Genomic DNA, 25862 nt, shown 5'->3' with positions numbered 1-25862 from the left:
AGACACACTTCATGATGTTGAGATCAGGGCTCTGTAGGCACCATACCATCACTTCCAGTAAGTCTTGTTCTTCTTTACGCTGAAAATAGTCCTTAATGACTTTGGCTGTATGTTTGGGTTTGCTCACTTAGCATTTTGTAAATTGATAAAATATAAACAGTCATCATTTATATTTCTAAAAGCATTCTTTGTTTACAGCATTTTTTCACACCTGCCTAAGACTTTTGTACAGTACTGTATAGGTTTTGGTACATATATATTAAATAAAAGCAATAATATAATTTGTATCTAGAGATAGCCAGAAAATGCCAGACTCTGTAGGCCAGCTAATCTTTTAAGTCAGCATTGTTTGTGTGCATTATAAAATAGCTATCGGGAGGGACTTGAGCAAAATAAGCTGCTTTATTAGACCTTTACTTCATTTGATGAACTGTGTGCCTATATGTGCACAAAAAAAAACTATAAACACTCAAAAATTAATGAAAGCCTAATATATCCTCTTGATTTAGCCAAAAATGTTGGCTGAATAATGAACAGATGCTTCATGTGTTTTGTCCTGTTTCATCACTGGCTTGGCATTAACAGCAGCCAGACTTGTGAATGTACTGTCTGGCTGATCGGGTGAAAGTTTGGATGATAGGCCTGGTGAGGTTTGCAGTTGCTTTGCCACTGAAGCTTGCCATGGTACTTTTTATGTTCTATTTGAAAAACTTTTTCAGAGCCTTGCAAAAGTATGGATATACTGTATCTCTAAAATTTTCACACTTTGTCACATTATAATCACGACCTTCAATATGGATTTTATGTGACAGACTAACATAAAGTATTCTATATTAGTGGAGTGGAGAAGAAAAGAAAAGAATACACAATTCTGTGTTTTTATTTAAACTAAAAAACAGTAGTGTTTTGTGCTTTTATGATTAGGCTCCTTCAGTCCGATACCCTGAAATGAAATACATTTTGCCTTCAAAAGGCACTTCATTAGTAAATAAAGTTCAGATGTGTGTAATTTAATCCCAGAAAGCATCTGTTCTTTGAAGGCTTCAGAGATTTGTTAGACAAAATTTGTGAACAAACAGCATTATTTGCAGTATGCCACAAGCTATGCAGGGGACATAGCAAAAACATGTGGAAAAAATTGCTCTGGTCAGGACCAAAAGTTGACTTTTTCTCCAACCTGCAAATTGATGACACCAAATTACCACTGCATGAACAATGCCAATGCATGCTGTGGGAACGCTTTTAACAGCAAGAACGTGGAAGTTGTTCAGAGTTTGATGGAAAAATGTGTGGAAATAAACAAAGAACAATCCTGAAAATAAGACTGTTAGAAGCTGCAAAAGGCTGAGATGGGGGTTCTCCTTTCTACAGAGAACAGCCTAAACAAACAACCAGAGAAACAAAAGAATTATTTCAAATTTAAAGCACATTTATGTTTTAAGATTGCCCAGTCAAATTGCAGATCTAAATATATTTGAGAATCTATCCAGAACCTAAAACCTGATGTACACTGGTGCTCTCCAGCCAATCTGACTAAGCTTGAGCTATTTTACCATGAAGAATGCTCAGAGATGTCCATCTGTGCAAAACTGGTAGAGACATATACCTAAAAGACTTCTGGTTGTAACTTCAGCAAAAAGTGGTATTCATTTAAGTAAATTATCACTATTATTCAAACTCCTTTCACTCAGTTTTGGAATGCAGAAGCTGAGTTGATAAAAATGGAAGGAGTGATGTCATAGTTAGCTTGTTAATTGAGCACAGGTTAATGGGTGGCTAATTAGTATGTGTCCTTGATAAGTAACTAAAGGAAAAACAGCAGATTTAAAATATTGATCAGCAGCAGTGACTAATGGGGAGAAGGGACAAAAGGAGGCAAAAAGAAAGTAAAATGTGGAAACACAACAGGTTTAGCAGATAATAGCTGTACAACAATAATGGTTTTAATGCAGTGGACTATTTCCAAGTTATTTGCTATACCTGCCATGGGAAACAAGCATACTCGCTTTTACAAGTAGACAAGTTCTTGCCTGTTTATTGCCATATTTTTTTCTGCATGTTACTAATGTGAAATGCAGTTATGTGAATCAAAGCTCCTACTTATTTCTTGCTACCAAAGGCCTGGAGAAAGTTGTATTCCCAATAGCAGAAGATGTTTAATCAATTATTTAAATTGTTCTGTAATACCTGCAGAGGAAGTCTAAGTGGACAAATTATTAAAATGACGCTAAAATTACCTGTGATAACTAACCTGTATTTCTTTTATTATAGTGTCTGTGAGTTTCCTTCCACCTTCTAAACATGAATTGACTGAATTTCTGTGAAATCTGTCAAGTGCCGGTGTTAGTGTATGACCCTAAAATCCATCAACACAATCTGCTACTGTAAAAAAAGAGAAAGTCAGTGAGTAAAAGTGTAATAGCCAGGCCTTGTGTGCTTCAGAAATCAGTTCAGCCTTGCAGCAAACAGCTGACCTATTTAAAATCCTGTTGCCATTTTATGAGAAAGCAAGAGAATATTGCTCCAGAGACAAACCACTTTATGGATCCGTATCTGTAGATGGGCAGAAGTTATGTTTATGTTTTATAAAATCTTTTAGGGAGTTAGGAACAAGGCAAAATGAATCCATAAGACTCCCTTTCATCTATGAAATATCTTTATTTATGTGAAAGATGGACTGAGCCCAAGAAACACAATCACATGTTCATCATAACAGGAAATCTGTACAAAAAAATGTGAAGTGAAAAATGTATTTTTATTTTAATATGGAGTCAAAAATTAGATCACAGTAAAACTCACAAGTCACATGTCGTTAATGGCAGATTAGCTCAGTCACCAATGTGACTGACGAGTGAATACTAATAAGTTGACAATATAATTTATTTGATATGTGCTTGATAATATTATTTTAACAAGATCACTTTTTGTCTGTCTTATCTACAAGGAAAAAAAACTAAACATTTTTTACAAGATAAATAAAAGTCTATGGTAAAAGCAAGGTTTTTACATTTAAGACTCATTTACTTGTAATAAATACATGTACTGATTAAGATGTTCATCTTACTGTAGCATAGTGACCTGTTTTTCATGATTTTATTGAATTTGAGTTTATTTTTAATTTGCTCATCAGAAGTATTACAAACATTGTAAAGAATACTGAATAATCAACATTCACACAAATAACCATCAGATTGTTTTTTTTTTTTTTTTTTTGCTATTAACTAACGGTTGTGTTAAAATGTTTCATAGCATAAGAGATTTAAAATGTGCAATACTGTATAGGTTGCACAGGATCTGTTTGAGTAGCATATGTCTGTAACTAGGATTGTTCATTTGGCTGCTTGGACAACTACATGTACAGTTCTGGTCAAAGGTTTACATACAGTCATAATGGGTGAGAATCTAATGTTAATATTAGACTATTAATGATCTATTTGAACATTTCCATTTTGGGCAGGATTCTCCAGTTGTCCATCTGGTACTTGTCTTTTTTGTACTCTGTGTTCTTGTGTGGAATGTCCGGACACCATAGCATTCAGAAGGGAGACGGGTTCTCGGTCCAAGAGATGAACATCTTTTAGTGTGTGTATCAAGCCCAGAACAAAAGTTACAGGTCTTGTGAAAATGCAAAGAGGAAAATGCCATTACTCCAAAAGCAACATAAAAAGCCAAATTGTAGGTTGCAAATGCACTCAGCGAGAAAGATCTTATTTGGAGACATGTTCTGTGGTTTGATGAAACTAAATTTAAAGCATTTGATCATAATGACCATCATTACATTTGAAGAAAAAAGGAGGAGGCCTAAAATCTTGAGAACACCATGACAACCCTGAAATACATGGGTGGCAGCATCATGTTGTGGGGGTGTTTTACTGCAAGAGTGACTAAAATTGATGGAATCAAGGCAAGAAAACCTTGACAGGAAGTACTAAAGCATGATATCCACAAGGAAGTTAAAGTTTGGGATCAAATTGTCCTAAACATACTTCCAAATTAGTTCCAAAGGGGTTTGTCAACGTTTTGGAGTGGCTACCACAAAACCAAGATTTCTGTCCTTGATCTCCTGTGGGCACAGCAGAAAGATGTGCCTTTTAACATGTCTCAGTTACACTACCTTTTGTTTTTAGGAGGAATGGGACAAATTTCCAGCAAGCTAGATGTCATGAACGGCTCCTGGAGTGGACCCAAATGCAGATAGGCAGAAGCAGATTGGTGAAAATAAAAAGGTTTAATAAATAAACAAAAACTAACGGACAGACAGGAGATGGACGAAAACATGGAACAGAGAGAAAAAGGCTTGGACATGAAACTGGCTTGGCAAAAACAGTTGTGGACAGCAGAGCAGATGAGATGAATAAACCAGCAAGGAACGAACAGAACTGAGGAGTATATATAGGTATGGCACAGGTGATGCAAGATGACTTATTGAGAAAGTTCTGGTGGACCGAATGAAGCTGATTGCAAGCTGACTGTGGCAAGGAGAGCAAGACAATCTAACCCAAGGAAACCCCTACAGACTATTAACTAGAATGCACTATGAACAGATTACAAGAATCATAAGGAAACCAAACCTAAGGAAAGAGCTAAAGCACCACCTGGAAAACAATGATCAGAAGCAAGATTCAAAACACAACAAAAGAAAAGAAAGTTTATGTATATTTTACAGTGTGTATAAGCATCTGGTTTTAACTGTATTTGAGGCTGTATTATCTTTGACCCTGTGCACATTTAAGAAAATTCACAATTAATTCAAACTTTAAGAGCAGGTATTTCTTGTTTTTAAAATTAACGAAATTGTCTGTTGTATCATCGTTTAATGCTGAGAAGTATGGTTTATATGAATCATTACCAGGGACAATATAATATCTAAACTTCTCACTGGAACTGTACATACAAAACAAGAAAACAGATATATTTTTAAGTTTTTGTTTTTTTTACAATATGATACATTTATCAATAAATAACTGGTATGGTGTCATTTCAGAGGCAGCACGACAACCAGTTATACATATTTGGTAATAATCCAAAACTGAACATTATACAGGCTACAGGAAGAGAAAAAGACATTTTCAAGATAAAGCTCTTCCTTGAATTACACAAATCATTCCTATATACAGATTTTTATTCAAAACACCCTAAGAGCACATAATCCCCTCTCCTTTCATATCATGTATACGATTCTCAGTTGAGTAATCCTCCTAAATTATGTTGCTTCATCCTAGTGCCACAAAAATGCATGATCTGTTCTTACATACCAGCAGTAGAGCTGCAGAGAGAACATGCAGATATATCATCACCTGGCCTCCCAGGGCCCTCCTATTTCTCTGAGGAGACATTGATGTTCTCTGAATAGGCAACAACATAACAAACACCAATGAGCTCACTTGAAAACTCACACGCACACCACTAGAGTATCTATAACCTATCATATATCAACATTAATGCACTTAATGGCATAATTAATGATATAAATTAATGCTCCACAATATAAATAAACAATTTAACTGTTCACACAAACAGCTCTAAAAACATACATTGAAAATATTTCTATTTACAGTATTTCTCGATAGAAAAATATCCTCAACTTGCACAGATTTATAAACATAACCACATAAATCTTGAAGTACACAAAACTGTCAGATTTCAGCATAAATACTTGAGTTTCAGTGCAGCTGTAATAAATGGATGCGAGCGCATCCTGGTGGCATTTTAATTGGCATTGAGTCTCAAGCTACAGCATCAAACAAGCAAGAGAACTAAAGCTGCTAATAAAGCTAATTACAGTCATACAAGAAGTTCTCATCACTTATCGCGACCATTTGACAATCTGTAAACATTTTTAGGTGAAACATCACTTTTATTTTTTACTTATAATATTTAATCTTTTGACCAACAAGCAGCGACTGTGCACAATACACTGATTTTGTGCAACAGTGCGACCTCAGGAGCTGAGCTGTGCATGCCACATCTCTTCGGTGACTGTAGACCAGTGCTGTGGTGGCTGTCATGATGCAGGTTCTGTCATAATGTTTGAAGGGGAAGGGAAGCAGGAGGTGAAGCAGGAATGGTAAACCACCCTCAACTTGAAGGAAACATCAAAGAGTGGGAATAAAATGTAGGCAGAGATTGGATACTCAAGCGCTGCAGGCCGCAGAACGCATGTAGAGATTAACCTAAAATGTCACAGTGGTTCTGTGTCCAGAGGCCAAAGCATGGGGGATGTGTGCTGGGTATTTACATTAGCAGAGGGGCTCAGTGCAGGAGTCAGTCAACATGATCAACTTTCCTATTAGGCTGGAGCAAAGTCACCACTTTCATCCCATTTTTTAAAACTCTGGACTATATGTGTGCATAAATACAAGATGTGAGTAAATTCATTGTGATAATTACACTGGTCAGATTTTACATTTAAACAACATTTGAGCTCAACACAATTATTTCCAAAAAATTGCCATCCATTGCAACTGTTTTAAATTCAGTAGTCTGAAATTATCTACAGAGCACATTACAAAAAGAATCCATCAGAGTTTAAAGTGAAGAGAGCCCAGCACGAGGCAAAGCTGGGTTGTGAGGACTTCCAGCAAAGTCTAATGTACAGTAGACAGATGTGTACATTAGACACTGTAAAATAAGAGAAGAAAACATGTTAAAATTTTTAAAAACTGCCTAAAAATAGTTTTAAAATCTAAATGTTTCAATTAATACAGTGGTAGAAAAGTATTATATAGCTTTTTTCTTATTACATATTTTTCTGATTTACTAATTGATATTAAATTCACATTCAAATGTCAAGATGCTGATTACAACCCAATTAATTCACCCATACAAAGAATTTAAAACAAATTAGTCCATAAACTCTGTGAGAGAAAGTGGATTTACACAGGGAAATATTGCTTCAATAAGTATCCTGTATGTACAAACTAGGATTTTGACCCATTCTTTAAAACTGAAGATCTGAAGACAAACTGTCTTCAGACAAACTGTCTTCAGATCTTGAAAGTACTGGGCGCCTCTTCTATGCATTATAATCTAAAGTTCTTTTCATCGATTTTACATTTAATTCACGTAAAGAAAGTGGGTGTGCCTTTTTTAAACCTGTATTTTCTTTCTCTGCAACTTTTTAAGTTTGTTTTTGAGGTGTATGGGATGGGTGTTCTGCACCTTTTTTCATCTTCAGGTTCTTGTCAGTAAGGTACATTTCTTAATGTATTCTTTCTTCAATTTCAGTTGAAGATTGCTAGTACCAAATCCCGAAAAACAGCCCCAAACCATTTGGGGTCACATGCGGTGCCATTTATTGTCTATATCTTGGTCATATCTTACCAGAATATACTCTACAAGTGTTTCATTTACCAGTTCAATTATTCTGCAGCAAACCTCAATGAGCTGCAACATACTCCTTCTTCAGCAGTGAAGTCTTGTGTAGAGTGTCTGTAAAGACTATTGCAGTTAAGTGCATTAATTCCTGTTTTTATTGAAAAACTGTACCTGGTCTTTCTGAAAATGTCTTTGAGTGGTCATTGTTTCTTAGAAAGCTCTTCTGATTATTCTTTTGCATCTTCCCACAGACATTTTGTGAGAATTTCCAGGTTTTGCCTGGTTTATGATAAAGTCATGCTCGTAATACCTCCAATGATGCTCAGTGGAACATTCAGAAGTTTATAAATATGTTTGTAACAAGTTTTATCATGACGTTTTGCACACTATTAGGTTGTGAGGTGTATTGTTGGCACAAATGGAACGTTCAAGAGACTAAATCATTTGGAACATCTGATTCAGAAAGAGAACCAGTCTTTTGGAACATTTGAAACTTTACACCACAGTGCCATCTGGTGTCTACATAAATCTGTGATTTCAAAATACACACAATAAAATATTTTATGTTTTTATTATCTCATGTCTTTTTATTTCTTGCAACGTTTTGTATGGAAGGGTACATTTGAAGTGTTGCATGTGATGCTTCTGTACATATAGACATTAGTATCTGTTCAACAGTGCTAGGCATATAATCATCAATGAATAATTTCCATAATGCAATGCTGGCCATGGCTTAATCTAACAGTTGGTAATATTATGTTAGGACTACTACTGACGTCAGCATGTTTTGTTTACACGTGTCTCTGCATTGGTATTGTATTATTCTGCTCCCATCATTTCAATAGAATATCACATTCTAAAACAATTTACAGTACAATACACTAGTGTGAATGAGGCAAGACTTCATAAATGAATTACATTTTAGAAGAGCTTTTTAATATTTTACGTATGTCTGCTGGTAAATCAACGGCCAGTCAGTAAAGGATAGGAGAAATAATAATTAACAAATAAGTGGAAATGTGTATTTTCATTTTGTGGAATTGTAGTGTTTTTTTATTATTTTTTTATGAACAAAATAAGGAAACTCCTGCAAATTCACTTTTCATGCATCACTATTCACAATTTGGTAGACTTCAATAGACCCAAAAAAATATATTTACTGTGAAAAACATTGACAAAATAGCTGTTTTCCCTGCTGTATTTCTAGAGGCTCTTTGCTGCATACACAGAAGTAATGTTTGCATATGCAAATTTTTTAAGTTAGTAAACATCTTGATACAAAGCCATTTGGAAGATCTCACAGTTGCACTTGCATATTTATTGCCATGTACAAATTTGCATTTGCTTTCTGTTTGGGAACTGGTGATAATAGCATCTGTTCCACGAGCTGCCACGGGAATATTAAATATTGAGGAAAGAAATTCTAATTGTCTCCAACTTTACTGCAGTGCTCCTGTTATTATCCTTGTCTGGTTTTCTTTTCCCACATGTGTTCATACAGTTGTCTATATCTGAAAATAATGAGGTCTCTGTCACTGTAACATATCACATGGAGCACAGAACATAATTTAATCAATACAGACATTTATTGACTTTGCTGGAACTGAGCCCTAGTGAGCAAAATCAATCTGTGTTTACGTCAAAGCTTCTCCGAGATTCTTAAAAGCATATCAGATAGTACCGTGAAGTACAATAGAAAAGCTCCATTAATCACTAAGGGTCTGTTAATTACAGCACTCTGTAAAAGTATGTATACCTCTTGAAACACGTGTTTTATTATGATTGTATGTTGAACCAGGATGGAGTAATGCATAAATGTTAAGCAGAAGGAAAACGATGCATAAATTTTGAATAAAAAAAAAACTGGACTGGTAACCCACCAAAGTTATAAGTTTGGGCATTACGAGGTCTGAGCCATAGCAATAAAGTGGACCAGGACTTTAAAGTGCAAAACCATGGACTTTTACTAAGGTGAAGTTGGTGCTCCGTGTATTCAGCAGGTCTTCCTCCTGTTTGATTTGATGCAGGCAGTCTGATTACGGGCAGCTGCTCTCTGCCTGCTCCCTCGTCCTGCGAACGCTTGTTCGTCTAAGGACCGTCAATAAATGTCTGAACCAAACACATTATTTCCTGGTGGTATTGTTTTGTGTGTTTTAGGGGAAATGTTTGTGCATCTGAACAGCTGATTTTATGTGTGATCAGCTGATTTAAGTAGTTTCTAAATACAGAGTGCCCCGTCTGCATGTAATTCAGGAAGATGATGTGTCCTTTTTCTTTTCTTTCTGCCTTCAGGCATGGTTTATGATTTGTAAATAGTAGAATTAGATTTCTGTTTGACCCACCTTGGCCCATGTGGTCCTTAATAAATATTGTAGTTGCTCTTAAGTTTCATTAACGTTTCCCTGCACCACCTCTTCGAAAACCTTCTCATTTCTACTGGTTGTAAGGCCAATCAGTAAACAGCTGTCTGTTCACATCACATGTAGCCTCCACTCAGCCCTGGTCGTACCTGCTCAGGAGCACGGATGAGAAAAGTAGGTAATGGAATGGAAAAAACAATTCAGGAAATGCTTGCAAGAGCAGAGCCGGCCTAAATTGAGCCAGTGCAAAAGGGGTAATAGTGCCTAAAGGACAAAAAGTGTAATTTGAATCTCATCCGACCAGAGCCTGTTCTTCCACATTTGCTGTGTTCTCAACATAGCTCAGGCAAACTTTAAACTAGACTTTTTTATGGCTTTCTCCCAACAATGCTTTCTTCTTGATACTCTTCAACAAAGGTTATATTTCTGGAGTACATAAACAACTGTTTTCCTATTGATAGATTCTCCCACCTGAGCTGTGGGTCTTTGCAGCTCATCCAGAGTTACCATGGGCCTCTTTGTTGCTTCTTTGACTAATGCTCTTCTTGCTCGACCTGCCAATTTAGGTGGAGGCCTGTCTTGGAGGCCTGTCATGTTTCTTGTAGCGAATACTCTTTCCTTTTTTGAATGATGGATGGAAAAGGGTTTTGTTAGAAGTTAAATCTTGGGATTTAGTTTTACAACCTAATACTACTGAAAACGTCTCCACAATCCTCCTGCCCTGTCTGCTGTGTTCCTTGGACTTCATGATGCCATTTGTTCTTCAATGTTCTCTAACAAAACTCTGAGGTCTTCACAGAGCAGCTAGATTTACACTGAGACTAAATTAAACACAGCTGGCCACTATTTACTAATTATTTTACTTCTAAAGGTGGAAGGAAATTTTAAATGTTTTATTTTTTGCTTTATAATTATTCTCAATGACATAAAGGTTTGTGGATGTATAAATGCTTTTGGCAAAGCATTGTATGAGTCTAAATACTGATATGCATTTTTATAACCAACGTTTTATTGAGTTGTCTGTGAACAAGTAAAACAATATAGTAAAGATCTTAGGATTACAGCATAAGCTTCAAACAAGTTATTGTAAAGTAAGTGGAATTATCCTATAAATTCATCTTTAGAAAAATGAGATTTCACCTTGGCCCTGAACACTAAGTCCCATTTGTTCTCCTCTTCTTATTTCCTCCTGAAGTCCTCCCATCTCTATCTTGGTGTCAGGGAGTGGTGTCTCCACGATGCATGGAGGCCCGTCCCCACGCACTTTGTCCAACTCCTCCGCCTCCCCCTGCTCCTCCTCTACCGTGGTCCTTATCTGACTCCGGCTGGCTCTGTGCTCGCTCTGGTTTGGGGTTGCAGGGTGGGTCGGGCTGCTGGACCGACATTGTCCTGCGCAGGTGCGTGCGTTTGCACAGAAAATCAGGCTTCGCAGAAAGCCCAAACGAGCCTTTTCTCAGGACCATGCGAACCGAAGGGGATTTCTTAGGTCTGGCTCTCTGCCCGAACTGAAGTGTGGAGAGGTGGGCCGCGTAACCCTCGCTCAAGAACTGATCACAGAAAGGGGAAGTAGGTCAGAGAGAAGTAAATGAGCAAAAATGGGAAGAAAAATGAAGGCTTTCAAGTGAAACTGCAGGTAGGAGCCAAAATAAAATACCAGATAGAAAGAACATAAAGGAAGCCAAATGAACCGTCAGCTACCTGGCATTGATTCTGGTACTTCTTTGAAGGTCTGCCGACGATGTAAATCTGTGAGGGGCTTAGGCCTAACATGTTGTAAACACAGATGTCCTTCATGGAGCCATAAGCAGAGTTTATCTTAATGTGACACTGGTCAGAAGGAGGAAAAATTTCATCAACTGTGTAAGTGTTTGGTATTTCAATATAACACATCTCAAAGCTACAAGACTAAAGCAAGTAACAGCAAATACACAGAGCTCAAGAAATTACAGTCACAGTAATTGTTTGTGAGGCTTACCTCCTGTATGAGGTTTTTGAGAAAGATGGTCTTCTGTCGCAGGGGATCGTGCACCAGCCCTTCAGAAAAGAAGATCATCCCGTGCGGGAAATTGTGTTGCGAGAGCCAAGATACCACTCGCTGCTTCTGCATGTCAGGCCGGCCCGTGATGTAGATGATAAGATATCCAAGGTCCTGCCAGTGCCTATGAGTGAATACAGATATTTGTTTTCAAAATTTTTTTTTATAGAACCTGTTAAAGGCATAACATTTCCAACTTTTAATGGAAATTGGATTTCTATTTATTTTATCTAAGAATCAGTAAAGGGGTGTAAAAAATAGGTTGACAATTACCTTCTTTTTTGCAGAAATAGACTAGAATGGAGAAAAATAACATCTGAGGACAACTTTACGAGACCCTGAAATTCAATGCCTTGCAAAAGTATTTACACCCTTTGAACTTTCACACAATATGTCACAGTACAACTACAATTTTGGAGCAACACAGAGTAGATCATAGCACTTAAGTTTGAGGAAAATGATACATGGTTTTTCTAAATGTTTTACAAAAGCTCTGAAAACTGTATTGTTTATTTGTACTGAGTCCCATTTACTCTAAAGCCCTTAATTCAATTCAATTCAAAGATACTTTATTGATTAATGAAATACAACCAGTAGCCTTCAGAAATCACTTTGTTGTTAAATGTTCAACCTGTGTGTTCAACCAGCTCTTCTGTGAAAACCTCAGAGGTTTGTTAGAGAACATTGGTGAATAAACAGCATCACAAAGCCCAAAAGAGCTCAGCAGACAGGTCAAGGAGAAAGTTGTGGAGACGTTTAAGGCAATTAATTGTAATAAAATTGTAATAAAACAGTGTTTCAAAAATTAAACATCTATCTTCAATACAACATCACCTGTCCCTGCTTTTCTGCATCAGGGGCAGAGAAGCTGCAGAGTTTATACAAAGACAGATGGAGTTAACTACAGGCCAATCCTGGAAAATCCTGGATAGACTTGAGTCTGAGGCAGAGGTTAATCATGCAGCAGAATAACAATCCTAAACATACAGCCAGAGTAACAATGTGATTGTTTTTAGATCACAGAATATTCATGCTTAGAATGGCTCAGTCCAGACATGTTTAATTGAATATATGTTGCAAGACTTGCAAATCCTCTTTCACAGATACTCACAAATACATCCAAACACACGTGTCAGAACTAGTTCGAAAAGGGAAGAGGCAAAAATTTAGTATTTAGATTTGCAAAGCTCTTAGAGACATACCCTAAAAGACCTGAAGCTGTAACTGCAGCAGGAAGGTGGGTCTACAAAATCTTCACTCAGGCCGGCTAATATTAAAGATACTCCCTCTTCAGGTTTTTATTTGTAAAATACTTTTGAACAATATTTTTATGCACTATGTTGTGTTGGTCTATCAGATGAAATCCCAAAAACACATCAAAGTTTGTAGTTTCTAATTTAACAAAATAAATGGCTAAAGGGGTTTTGATTCTTATGCAAAACACTATAAATTTAGCACAGACAGTTAATTAAATCCGCTTATCTAGAGACACTTTATTTGATACGCATTACTCATTTTAAAGTTGTGCCAGAGAAGCCAGCTGCTGTTTACAAGATCAGCTTCAGTAACAGGCCGAGTGTCTCTTTTTCATTCTGTGTCTAGAAAAACGTCACAGCTGAATTTGCAGCTTGAGTATAAAAGGTGCATGAAGAACCATTAAAACCCCATGTCACAGCAATAATCGAAACAACACAACAACAGTCACAGCAATAGCTGTGTCATCCAAAGATCAGACACACTCAGTCTCAGCAGCCCACGGTGAGACAACTGCTGATGCAGCTCCTCTGCTCTTATTTCTAAATGTTTGAAATGTTGTGGTGCAGAACTGTGCCTGACAGACACATCTGAGGGTGATCTCACTTGAATGCAAGATACAGTTCAAATTACATTAAATACTCTATGATTTTATTTGGTATTCTGTAAAATCAAAACTGGGATAAGAAAAGAATGGACGGAGGAGAAAACAATAGGTACTTTTTACAGAAATGTGGACTCCAGCCGGACTCTAGTCCCTAACTTAATGACTTTAGACTCAACTTGATGAAATTACAAAAGAGTCGAGTTGGACTTCACTTGAGCTATTTGACTTGGAAATAATTTATGGTTTACATCAAACAAAGTCAGTCAGTCATTTTCTACCACTTATTCCATAGTGGGTTGCGGGGAAGCTGGTGCCTATCTCCAGCAGTCTGTGGGGCGGGAGGCGGGGTACAACCTGGACAGGTCGCCAGTCCATCGCAGGGCAACACACAAGCAACCATGCACACACTCATTCACACACCTAAGGGCAATTTAGAGAAATCAAACAAAGTATGTTAATTAAAACAAAACAGGTCCAATAAGGATTTCTTGAATCAACAAATGTTTATATGTTAGGAGGCATTTTACTAATTACCCAGAATTCCCAAATCTAAAACAACACACATTTAAATTGCAGAAGAGAAGTAAGGTCTGGTGGCATTACTGAGTGTAGTCAGAGAAAAAAATTGACCTAAGATAAATTCGTTTGCTTATACAAATTCCCAGGTGGTCACAACTAAATTATCGGTAGTTTCCAAAACATGCGGGATAAAAATTATGGAGGGAGAGGCAAACAATACAGTTACACAAAAAAGAATGAGAATTACATATTGGGTAACTGTAAGGTTTGGGACTTGATTCTGGATTTTGACTTTGGACTCACCTTTAGAGTCCCATGTCTTTCCGTGTAACTTGCCAAAGAGTTGACTGGGAAGACGTGAGATTTACTTGTGAGGAGCCAAAAAATGACTTGGCCCCTCCTGGGCTATTTTGTTTGATTTTAATGGCAGCAGACAAACACAAGTGCACACATTTGGAGCCTGCACACCTGACAACATCAACAGCTCCAGGTCGGACCTTGGGGTCGCTGCCCATGATGGACACACTAGCAGCAAAAGATCCATCAATGCTGAAGACCACACACTCCATGCCGCGTGGTAATACAGTCAGGTATGCCTCTGTGCTGGTTTGGTCCCCCCTTAAGATAAAAAAAAGAAACTTCATATGCAGCACATACAGTAACTGCGGCTTTGCACTTTTTAGTAGGAAGCTCATACACTATTAAAGAATTGACACATGATTTCACTATTTTCTGTTTAAGTTTTCTATCCAGCTGCTTACTTGACCACCATTTTAACTGGATATACTCCCAAGCCGAGCTTCTTGCTTTCGGGAATGGTGTATGTGACCCTGCCACTGCTGTTGGTCAACTCCATGTCAAAGGGCACCCAGCGGCCAGACTGGGGTTGAGTCATCACCAGGATGTCAACCTGAGATTAGTCAGAAAATTAGGTGGTTAGAATATGTAAAACAAAATTAGCATCAGTCTCTATTAGCACTGTCACTTTTTAACCTTTTCTCCAGTTAGAGTAACCATGTCCAAGGGTCCATACATGAAGCGACCAACTAAAGTCTGAGGTCCATCTTCTGTTGCTATGACATCATTCACCCTGTGGTTAGCTGTGACATTCTGTAGTTCATGGGAAAAAACAAAAAACACAGGACAAAAAAAAATAAATAAATAAATAAACTGAAACATTACAAAGTTTCAAGAAAATTGACAACAAAATCAAAAAGCAACATCAAAGTTTAAAAAATATATAAATTTGTTATTATCTTTAACACATTACTTTCTCAATAAACTAGTACCAAGTATAATTAGTCAACTGAACTTACTGTTATGCAATTTCAAAATTCAATGTAAATCGAGTCCTTCAATAAGGAAAATGACAATTTTTTCCCCTCTTTGGATTGTTAACTTTCAGGTTTCAAGCTTATTAACTTTAAAAGTGTGCTTGGTGGGACATTACAGAGCAGCATGTAACTCCTTTTTAAGCTTTCTTCTTGATGCTTCTAATTTGAGTTCACTTCAAAAGAGCTAGGCAGCGGAGAAAACCTAATCCTTAAATCTCCTCTCACAGAGATGACTGCATTTTATCAACACACTAGGAGCACACTAATCTATAATTCACTAAATCAGTTGTGCCCCACCATGACAAATTTTGCATTTCCAACCAACTTTATTGACTTCCCCATAACCTTCTCTTCATCATATTACCATTATAATATTTTACGTATACATGCTCTTTAACAACACACAGCTTTATCTATAAATAGTTAGACTCACCGAATTCCAGATTTCTGGTTTCAGACCACATTTCTTGTGTTTTGGTTAAGAGGCAAAGATTAAATAGTGCAGTAAAATGGAAAAGCAGTGTAATCTAACTCTTTATTCTTGCTGATAAATTAATATATCTGGCCAGTAAGAACCAGTAACACCACTACCATCTGTGAGAAATCAATTTTGTGATAATTCAGGTTATATTAGCAGAATTCCTCTTTCTTGCTCTCCTGAAAGTGGCAGAAAAATCTGCTCACATTTGCTTCTCTGCGCTTCAACCAACGAATCTTAAATCTGGAAACACTTTATATTACACTACCTTTAAAGTCAATGCAAGTTTAAGACTATGTAGCAAATTATTTTTTGCAATATAATCCAATTAATTTAAATGCTAAACAAATATATTTTACTAATGTTTTGCTTCCATTGATGTAACAGTACATACATTCATACCAAACCATCATGTTACAGATACCACTGGAGGGTACAAGCAGTCAGAAGAAGAATACATCATTCAGACATTCATCCATAGGAGGAAGCACACGTGTGTACAGGTGGATTATTGCTAAGTGTCATGAAGAAATATAAATAGATTAAAATACAGTCTAAAGTTCTCCACATCAAATAAAATAGCTGGTAATAAGACACAGGACTCAGAAGACCACACCTGCTCATGTTTGTTCTGCACTACACATTGGAGACAGAGTGGTGGATATGTGATTAGCCCAATGGTCATATATTATCGACCTATGGCACGTCATTTGTTTATTTATTCTAAATCCCTAAACTCAGGTGTCATGCTTGCTTACTAGTTTGGAACTTAGAATACACATTTTCCAGTCCCGTTAAATACTGTAGGTCACCAAGCACTATTGTTTGTAAAAAGCGGTAGCTAGACTTCAAAATGTGTTACAAGTGAATATGTTTTTTTTGGTTTAATATTCTGCTTAAAGGAAGTGAAATAAAGCCTTTTAATTGACAGTGAAGTGAGATTTAGGTGTCCTGTTACAACCATACATATTCACTTAAGATTATTTTTTTTAAGGCCAGATGCAACAAGGACACCCGGGTCATACTATAGCATATCAGCCTGTCATTTTAATATCATTGGAAGACACAATGCCATAGGAAAATAATGCTCCTAAATCGCTTTCCTATGCATTTAACGATGTGGTGTGCACAATGCTGTACTCCCTTGGGAACATGGAATCGTTAAAACGGACATTAAACTTGTCTAGTCACTTATTAATTTGGTTAATAATCATCTGACCGCTTGGGTTCACTTGTAAAGCATTGAAATGTTGCCAGATGGTCAGTTGTGACTTAGATGGACACTAACTAATTGACTAATTAAACTACATATTCACAACAAGAGCGCATCAAAAGGGACACACAAAAGGTTGAAAGACGTGACAGGTCTAATGCTTCACAAACGTTACTTCACTTTCTCACATTTACACCCATGTGGCAGGAGCTTTTCAAAACACCTACAAGCATAGTAAGATAGAAAACAGTAAGAAGGCAAATAAACAATGTAAGCACCTAAATATAAAAAGAAAAATCTTTTCTAGAAATGAGTATTTGTTTTGTAGTTATATAACAGACTGAAATTTTGCAGCTTTCACAAAGGAGGTACAATTTTCTTAACAAATCTGATCAACAGTAAGTGCGTTCCTTATTTTTGCTCCCTTCACAAAGAAGCCTGTTTGAAATCAAGACGTTTACAGAATTAGACATTATAGATCTACAGATAGGTTGTGGTCAATATATTTACAGAATAGCGGACAAACAACTTCTTTCAATAATCTGATGTTAAATGTTATGGATCAACAGTCCAGATAAAATGCACAAGATACTGAATTTTGCTTAGTCAAAAGACTTGTAATAGCACCACTGAAGGTACTATGGCAGAAAGAACTTAAGAATAGGAGCAAACCTACTCATCTGATCAAGTATGTTTTTGTTGCATTTCATTGTGTCATGACACCAGCTAATGATAATTGATCTTAAGGATGTCACCTCACAAAGACGTTTAACAGTACCAATCACTCCCCAGCATTAGCTCTGTCAACAGTTAATTGTTTGTCAGCATGAGCTCTCTCTGTGATACTGTGACAGCAAACCTACTACCCAGCTAAGTAACCTCAGATGCTTATGTCAAGTGTCTCTGAACAGCCTAACTGCAGCTGATGTGCTACCTGTGCACAGTCTGATCCAGTTGAAACTGTTCTAAATTACATCAAAATGAGCAGTTCTCATAAAACGTTTCACTTAGTGGAGCTGAACAATATGAGGACAAAAAAAAGAAAATCTTTAAACTCAAGTATAGCAAAATGTACATGGTATTCTGCAGAAACGGGTTTATTTTTAGCCTTCTGAAAAGAAAATCTCTACTGAGTTTTGTGCATTCAGAAACGAGAATAAAAGTTCGACCTTGGTTATTTCACTCAGTGAGGCTCATGTAATTGACTGCTGCAAGATTTAGAGCTTCAAGGTGAAGCTGTGGGGGAGTTTTAAGAATTTCGAGCCACAGAGTTAAACAGGTACAATTATGGCATCCATGAGAATGGTATTTTTGGACTGAGTGAATGAAAAGACATGGTGGAAGACAGAGGCAAAAAGGGAGATAAAAAGATGATCAATAAAGCCTCTCTTCATTGAAGGGAGAATCAGAATCAGTACAATTTTAATGGCAACATGTAAATTTCTGAGAATTACAAAAAACTTGTTTTTTACAGCGTTATTGTTAGGAACATTTAATACCAATATTGATCAGTTTTCAGAGTAAACCGAGTTTACATTAGTATGAAAAAAACCTACCCTTAGCTTGACATGTGTCCTCCTCCTGAGCCATTTCTCGCGTGGGCTAGAAGGGGAAAATGGAGCCGAGTCCAAGTTGTCTGCTTCCTGGGTCCTCACACAGTCGCATCGCATGAGCTGTCAATAAACCCACAAATATGCAGTTAAAACGTTGACATTAAATATCGCAAAATTTTCCTATTTTCGTTTAATTGGGATTTCCAAAAAATATTTCTATTTACTTAATGCCAGAATAATGACAAAACAATATTTTAGAGATTCTGTATTAGTTTCTTCAAATTCAGAATTTTTGCATGCGCTAAGATTACTATGCCTTTAACAAATTAAACAATGATGACAATGATGTTATGGCTTTGTAAGCCTCTGAGTGGTTATTAGGGGTTAATTCAAAACATTTAAGCTAAACTGAGGCAAAGTGGTGGGTGTACTTTGAGTTACACATAAAGCACACTGCCTTGTGTGATAAAATAAAACGAAATTAGGCAAGGTATCAGGAAGAGAAAGAACTCCTGTACCAAAGTAGGCGGAAAGGCCACTCATTGAGGAAGAAACTATCACTCTAAAAGCAACACAATAGGCCATTTTACACTTGCACTCAGTAAAAAATCGTGCATTTTTTTGTCATCTCCTGTGGTCTGATAAAACTAAAATTCAATCTGAAAAGACCCACAAAGAAAGGGATGGCAATTAGAAAAGTTTTAATGATGTGAAATTACATGGTTATTTCTTTGACGCTCGGACATGGAAGGAAGACATGAATGCTGAGAATGACATGAGCTAAGATGATCATTTATAAGGCTTAGATAAAGAGATGTCTTGGCGGCCAGGGAGCGAGGAAGCCAGGAGTAGATGTGAAGGAAGATGGTGGAGTTGGGGTGGAGGAGGGATGAGCTCAGCTGACAGGCGAGGATGAACACAGCTGAACGTCCTTTAAAAGCAAGGCGTCGGAAGGTGATTGGATGGAGAATCAGATGGACAAGATGCTGATTGGAAGGCCGGGAGATGCACAGAAAAGTCATTTGAAGGTGGAGACGGTGAAGGTGAGTCTTTCACTCTGAATTTTTGTCTAAACTCCATTTCAAGTGTTTGGCCATAAAGACCGTCTTTTTATCTGGAGGAAAAAGGGGTATGCTTGAAAGCCTGAGAACACTGAGAAAACTTTGAAGTACGGGGATGGCAGCATTATGTTGTGTTTTGCTGCAGGAATGATCTGTGTACTTCCCAAAATGGGTGACATGAGAAAAGAACATTATGTTTAAATATTGAAGCAGCATCTCAAGACATCAGCCAGCAGGTAAATGTTCTGGGTCTTCAAAATAGGTCAGGGCAATAAGAATACTGTCAAACTAATTACAAAAAGGCTTAGGGAGAACCAATTCATGTCCATCACAAAACCCTGATCTCAGTCCCATAGGAAATTTGTGGGCAGAGCTGAAAAGGTGTTTGAGCAACATGGCCTTAAAACCTGACTTGGTGACATCAGTTCAGTCAGCAGGAATGCAGCAAAAATCTAGCAAGCTATTGTGAGAAGCTTGTGGTAAAACATTTTGACCTGTCATGCAGTTTAAAAAGGCTATTTTATCAAATACCAAGGAAAAAAACGTCTGAATTTAAAGAAGATTTCTTGAAAATGTGAAACAATAGCTTTCATTTATTTATCCTGTGTTTAGCAAATACAAATAATTTTGGTAACCCTAACTGAGCTCCAGCAAGGAAAGTTATTTATAAAGTGTGGGTAAATAACTGCATGAGCACACATACCTACACACACACATTTGTATGCAATGGTCAGGTGTGGTAAGGTGGAGGACCCCAGAATGCAGACGGGCAGACATCTTTACCATAAGTTAAAACGGTTTATTTTTAGCATGGCAAATTACTCACAAAAGGAGGTAGGAACAAAACAGGCACAGACTAGAGCAAGAATTGATGTTTCTGCAATGAGTAAACAGAGTGATTGTATATATATACAGCATGGTACAGGTGAAACGAGAAGACTGATTACATGATGCAGGAGGACCGAATGAAGCTGATTGCAGGTTGACAGATGCAGGCAGAGCAAAACGTGACTAGGGCAAACAGAAATCCAATAATACAAACTAATCAGGAAAACATAACGTACAGCACATGGACTAGAAAACAATAATAAGAAACTAAAGCACAGCCTGGAAAATAAACAGAAACAAGATCCAAAACGTAAACTGGAAATAAGAATATCTAAAACCCAAACAAAAACCCAAAAACACCGTCAAATCATGACACAAACCTGAAAAAGCATGGGTTTGAGCACCAGTAATGAGTTGAAAAACACAGTGGCAATATTATTGTGGGTTTATGAGAAGGTTTATGATCTCAAGCCTTGAAACTACATTTGCAGTAATGTTTGAGTCTTATAAATATGAGCTCTAATGGAGAAAGCAACACTAGCACAGATTAAGTGCTAAGAGGGGATTTTGAGTTCTTGAAGAAAGTCGTTAGATGAAAGAGGCCCTAAATATCAGCCCTCTTTCAACACATTTTTGGACAGTTATCAAACAAGAAAAGAGAAAAGAGCATTTATCAGCTTGATTGTAGAAAATAGATTTCTGTTATTATGTTTGATATGACAGAACATCAAGCGACATTGACAGCTGAATTATTGGCTTTCCAAGAGGGCTATTTATTCCACGTTATTCCACAGTTTAGTTCACTCATATTTGTTTAGCAAAGATGACATGACAGAGCGAACAGTGAAAGAAAATATGTTCTTTGTCTAATACAATAGTCTATCTGTTTAAAGGGGAAAAATAATGCTTTTTGTTTTTTGTTTTTTTATTTATTCATTTGGACAACATCCTTTTCTGGTAACTCAGGTTCCTACAAAGATCTCTTTTATTTTTACTGTCTTAAGATTTGAGATTTCTTTTTCAAAAAACAAGCAGGTTAGTAATTATTGTGGTATAACCCCACTTTTAACAATTGGTTCCCATTGAAGATTCTTCTGCTTCAAGGTGTCATGGACATTTACATTTTAAATCTATGATTATTTGCAGTTCTGTATTATTCAGCCAGAAGTACATTCAGGGATATCATGGAGTAGTGCCAAGAAGAAAACCATTGTTAAAAAAAAGGCCATGGAAGGCAATATTAAAAGGTTTCTACAAGCCAAGCCTACACAGCAAACACATGGAAAAAGGTGTTCAGGTCAGAAGAGACCAACATTAAACCTTTGAGCCTACAGGCAAAATGCTTTGTGTAGATAAATGTAACACTGCACATCACCTTGAACACACCATTCCCACAGTGACATATGGAAGTGGCAGTATGATGCTGTGGGGATGCCTTTTTTCAGCGGGGATAGGGAGGCTGGTCAGAGTTAATTGAATAATGGACGGAGCTAAATAATAGACAATCGGGGAGGAAAACCTGTTCCTGCAGGAGAGCACCTCTAAACACACAGCTAGAACTGCAATGGATGGTTCAGATCAAAGCAAATTAATGTGCTAGAATGGCCAGGTCAAAGTTATACCTAAATCCTGAATCCAACTAAAAAGCTGAGGCTTGTTATTATGCAGAAAAAAGAAAAATCACAAACATGTCTGTCTTTATGAGTATAAAACTGAAAATGAGATACTGCAAAATACTTGCAGCCGGAATCAAGGGCATGAACAGAATTGCATACCACAGTTTTCATATTTTTATTTGCAAAAAAGAAAGAAAAGAAAACATGAACCTTTACTTGCACTTCACAATTTTCCACTTAGTGTTGGTCTATAAAGTAAAACAAAATTAAAGTACATTGAGGTTGTTGTTTTAACAACACAAAACATAGCAAAGTTCTAGGCCTATGTACTGAACTTATCTAGTGCCTTTCCAGTCATGCCAACCACTCAAAGTGCTTTGCACTACAGCCGCATTCAACCAATAGCACAAACATTCAAACACCGATACGCAGATCGGGAGGCAACTTCAGGTGCCTTGCCCAGGGGTACATCAACATGTGGCAGGAGGAAGCTGGAATCAAACCCATATATTTCAGATTCAAAGAGAACTGCTCCTCCCACTGATCCACTATCCCCTCTATGGGTACTTCTGCAAAGCATGTAAAGCATAACTAATGAAAAGGCCTCCTCATGCCTGAGGTTTAGCTTTAAATGGGTTAGGAATAAAATGGCTACAGTGTGTTTATGGTAATGTTGCCGTGCTCCACAGATCACTGCTCTCTCTTGACAGTTTTGAAAATAACAAATTAAAGGTTGAATAATCTGTTTTTAAATTTTGTAATTTGTTCACAAATGTAATTCCGTCTCATACAACCTAAACTTGGACCGTGTGCAGCAGTACAAGATGATTCCTTGCTGTTACATGTTTGGTCGATTTCTTAGATTAAAAATCAGTCCCCTATTATAGTAATACCCTGTTTTTCAAGTAATCACCGCTTTGCTTCCAGTCATATTGCAAGTGCCATATTCCAGATAAAACGTGCAAAAGGAACAAAATTGCTTTGGAGTTGAAAAAATAAGTATAAACATCAAAAACATATTTTTCATTGCCTTAAGAGTGCAAACTAAAAAGATAGAGAAGAAGCAGGATTTCAAACAGAAATTGGATCTGATTTTTGTTGTAATCAGGACAACCTATGCTGATTTACCACCTTTATGTTGAGACTATTCTCAGTCCACTACATCTTCACACAACTGGCTGAGTTTAAAGCTAATCTAATTATAATTTGAGTGGTTTTGTTCCCAAATCATAATTAAAGATTGTCAAATATTAATTATATTAAAACCTAAAGTTTCCTTTTTATGTAGATTATTATTGAAGATTTCTTTAAGACTAATGTTTTAATGAAATTGTGTTAAGTACTGGAAAATCTACTAATTTATACAGGATAACACAAACATACCCATTTCCAACCTTTATACTTTTCTCCTTACATTCTTTTAGACGGTTGTCAGACATAATTACCTTACAGTGTTTTAATGTTATACTGCATCTAGAACAATCTTCATGTATTTATGTTTTTCATGGCTCGACGAACTAAAGCTAACATAATCTGTTTTATGCACCTGATATACTGACCTTCTGTCCCTGCCACCACTTTATTGTTTTGAATGAGATGAAACTATGTGCACTCATGTGAAGATGATTGATTGCAGGTCTGACAGATTTCAGTATTCAACAACAGTCAGGATGTTCTGTGTGTTTCTAAGGGTTACAGTTATTCTATGTTACCTTAACAAAAAAGGAGTGTAAACAAGATTAAAGCAATCAAATATAACCTTAGTGGTTTATAAGATCTTTGGATCCAAAAATACTTTTCGTTTTTAGATCTGAAAAAGTTTCAATTTAAAGTTGCAATAAACATAGTTTTAGATATTGTATTCATTCTCCTCTGCAGTAACATTAGGGAAAATGTGTGACAATGCTTTACTAGTACAGCACACACGTTTCACTAAATTGCATGCACACATGACTGGGAAACACTTTCAGAAATAAAAAGACTCACTAAAGAAAAATAGCTTTGTGAATATTTGATCATATTCTTGTGTCTTATATATCACACAATTAAAGAAACCATTTAAAAGCCCTATTTTCTATAATGGATATAGATCCCAATTTTAGTTTACAGATAATTGATTTGAAAAATAAGTTAATACTCTTTTTGATCAGTGCACAAACATTGCTTTACACAAACAACCATTCGAATTCCTACATTTGTGTAATTATTAAAATCTATGTAGGCTGTTTTTGTAAAAGCAAGGATTTAAAAAGCAAACACTCAATGCAGAAATTACAGCATGATATTTGGTCTTTTACCACCAACTAGCTTGCTTTAACATCACCATAGTTTGTGTTGCCACCAGTTATAAATATTAGTCATTTGTTATGGCTTTGGCGCTTCTTCATTTCCCATAAAGCTTATTTGATCAGTTTTTAAGGGGTCAGGTTGAAATAACTCTGTTGAGGAGTTTTAATTTCTATGAAACATGAAAGGAAAAAAACAGACATGCTATCAGCGAGGCTTTCCTACCTGGCGGAGAACAAAAGCTGCAACATCAGTGGACTCCCAGTAGGAGGCATGAAAAAGATGTGGCAGAGCCACTGTTGGGAAGGCAGTGAGCACATCAGGGCAGTATAAAGCATAGTCCAGCCTCTTGGAGCCCCACCAGCTACTGGAAACTGAGATGATAACACATGTAGTTAAATACACTAAGAGCTATTTGAGATCAATTCCACACAACTCAAAATGATCTCAATAAGATAAAATTAAAAACAAATTTGTATGGCTCTATTTCCCTTCAACTCACTGTTAGCAATGGTGTTCCCCAGCTGGCTCATGGAGCAAACTGACATTTCACTTCCCACGCTGGTAACACTACCTCTACGACCTCTCCCCTCTCTACCTCCTCCCTCAGTCTTCGCCTCAGAGGAATGCTGTGAGGCTGGACCTCCGTGAGATTTGTCACCTTCCAGAAACACAGCTGGATTGGTTTGGATGCTTTCTGCTATAGGTGGAAAAAAAGAAAAGAGAGGACAAACACAAGAGGAAGAAGGAGAAAAAGGAGAAAATACCTTGATGACAAAACAAATGAGTGGCCTGAATTTTTATAAATGCAAACACAAAGCAGGAGTAAAATTAAAGTGCACAAAGCTTCTTCTCATCCTGGTACTGAATCATTTAATAGTTTTTGATAGATTTGGTGTGCGCTTTGAAAGTTTAGAAAAAGTATATTTTTCATAATGATATGACATATGTCATAATGACATAATGTTGTAATTTTTATCCTGGAATATATTTTTCTAATATAACTATTTTTGAATTTACTGTGTCAATATACATTGATCATGAGAAAATAAGCCCCTTCTTCAGAAACAAAGGTGTTATAGCATATATTTCCTGAAGAGTTGTTGGTATTTTCAACATGGCCAAGGATATAATTTTAATTCACATTTTGTGGCATGTCACATTTAATTCCCTAAGCTATGTGTTATTTGTCAGGTACTGAACAAAAATTAATAGGAGCATAAAAATTACATTGTGAATAATTTTAATAAAAAAATAGTTTCCCAAGACATAGCCTGCATTGAACCGTATGTGTCAGAAGATTTTTTTTGTGATGAAGGTGACTTTCAGAAAAATATTCCCAGCTGATCCTAAAGCACTCCTTGAAATTATGCAGAATTTGCAGATCATTCCGTGATGAGT

At 36.7% G+C, this 25862-nt stretch overlaps 1 protein-coding gene across 2 annotated transcripts in view; it reads right to left on the bottom strand.

Moving 5' to 3' along the window:
• Nucleotides 1-5495: 5495 nt before the first annotated feature.
• pitpnm3 (PITPNM family member 3) overlaps nucleotides 5496-25862 on the bottom strand; it is a 174539-nt gene continuing 154172 nt past the window's right edge. The window contains exons 11-20 of one of the 2 annotated variants that reach the window (XM_047391842.1): nucleotides 24964-25158; nucleotides 24687-24835; nucleotides 18674-18790; nucleotides 15086-15202; nucleotides 14854-15002; nucleotides 14561-14710; nucleotides 11653-11836; nucleotides 11376-11504; nucleotides 10818-11224; nucleotides 5496-6621 (exon numbers count right to left, since the gene is read on the bottom strand). In XM_047391842.1, the coding sequence (XP_047247798.1) occupies nucleotides 10895-11224; nucleotides 11376-11504; nucleotides 11653-11836; nucleotides 14561-14710; nucleotides 14854-15002; nucleotides 15086-15202; nucleotides 18674-18790; nucleotides 24687-24835; nucleotides 24964-25158 (1520 nt within the window). In that variant the 3' untranslated portion in view covers nucleotides 5496-6621; nucleotides 10818-10894. Of the gene's footprint in view, nucleotides 6622-10817; nucleotides 11225-11375; nucleotides 11505-11652; nucleotides 11837-14560; nucleotides 14711-14853; nucleotides 15003-15085; nucleotides 15203-18673; nucleotides 18791-24686; nucleotides 24836-24963; nucleotides 25162-25862 lie in introns of both variants that reach the window. The other variant, XM_047391841.1, reaches the window with a different exon arrangement.

Source organism: Girardinichthys multiradiatus, chromosome 18 (assembly GCF_021462225.1).
Source record: "Girardinichthys multiradiatus isolate DD_20200921_A chromosome 18, DD_fGirMul_XY1, whole genome shotgun sequence".
Classification (NCBI taxonomy): Eukaryota; Metazoa; Chordata; class Actinopteri; order Cyprinodontiformes; family Goodeidae; genus Girardinichthys; species Girardinichthys multiradiatus.
The sequence above is the reverse complement of the archived record's forward strand: the minus strand, read 5'-3'. Positions and strand labels throughout refer to the sequence as shown.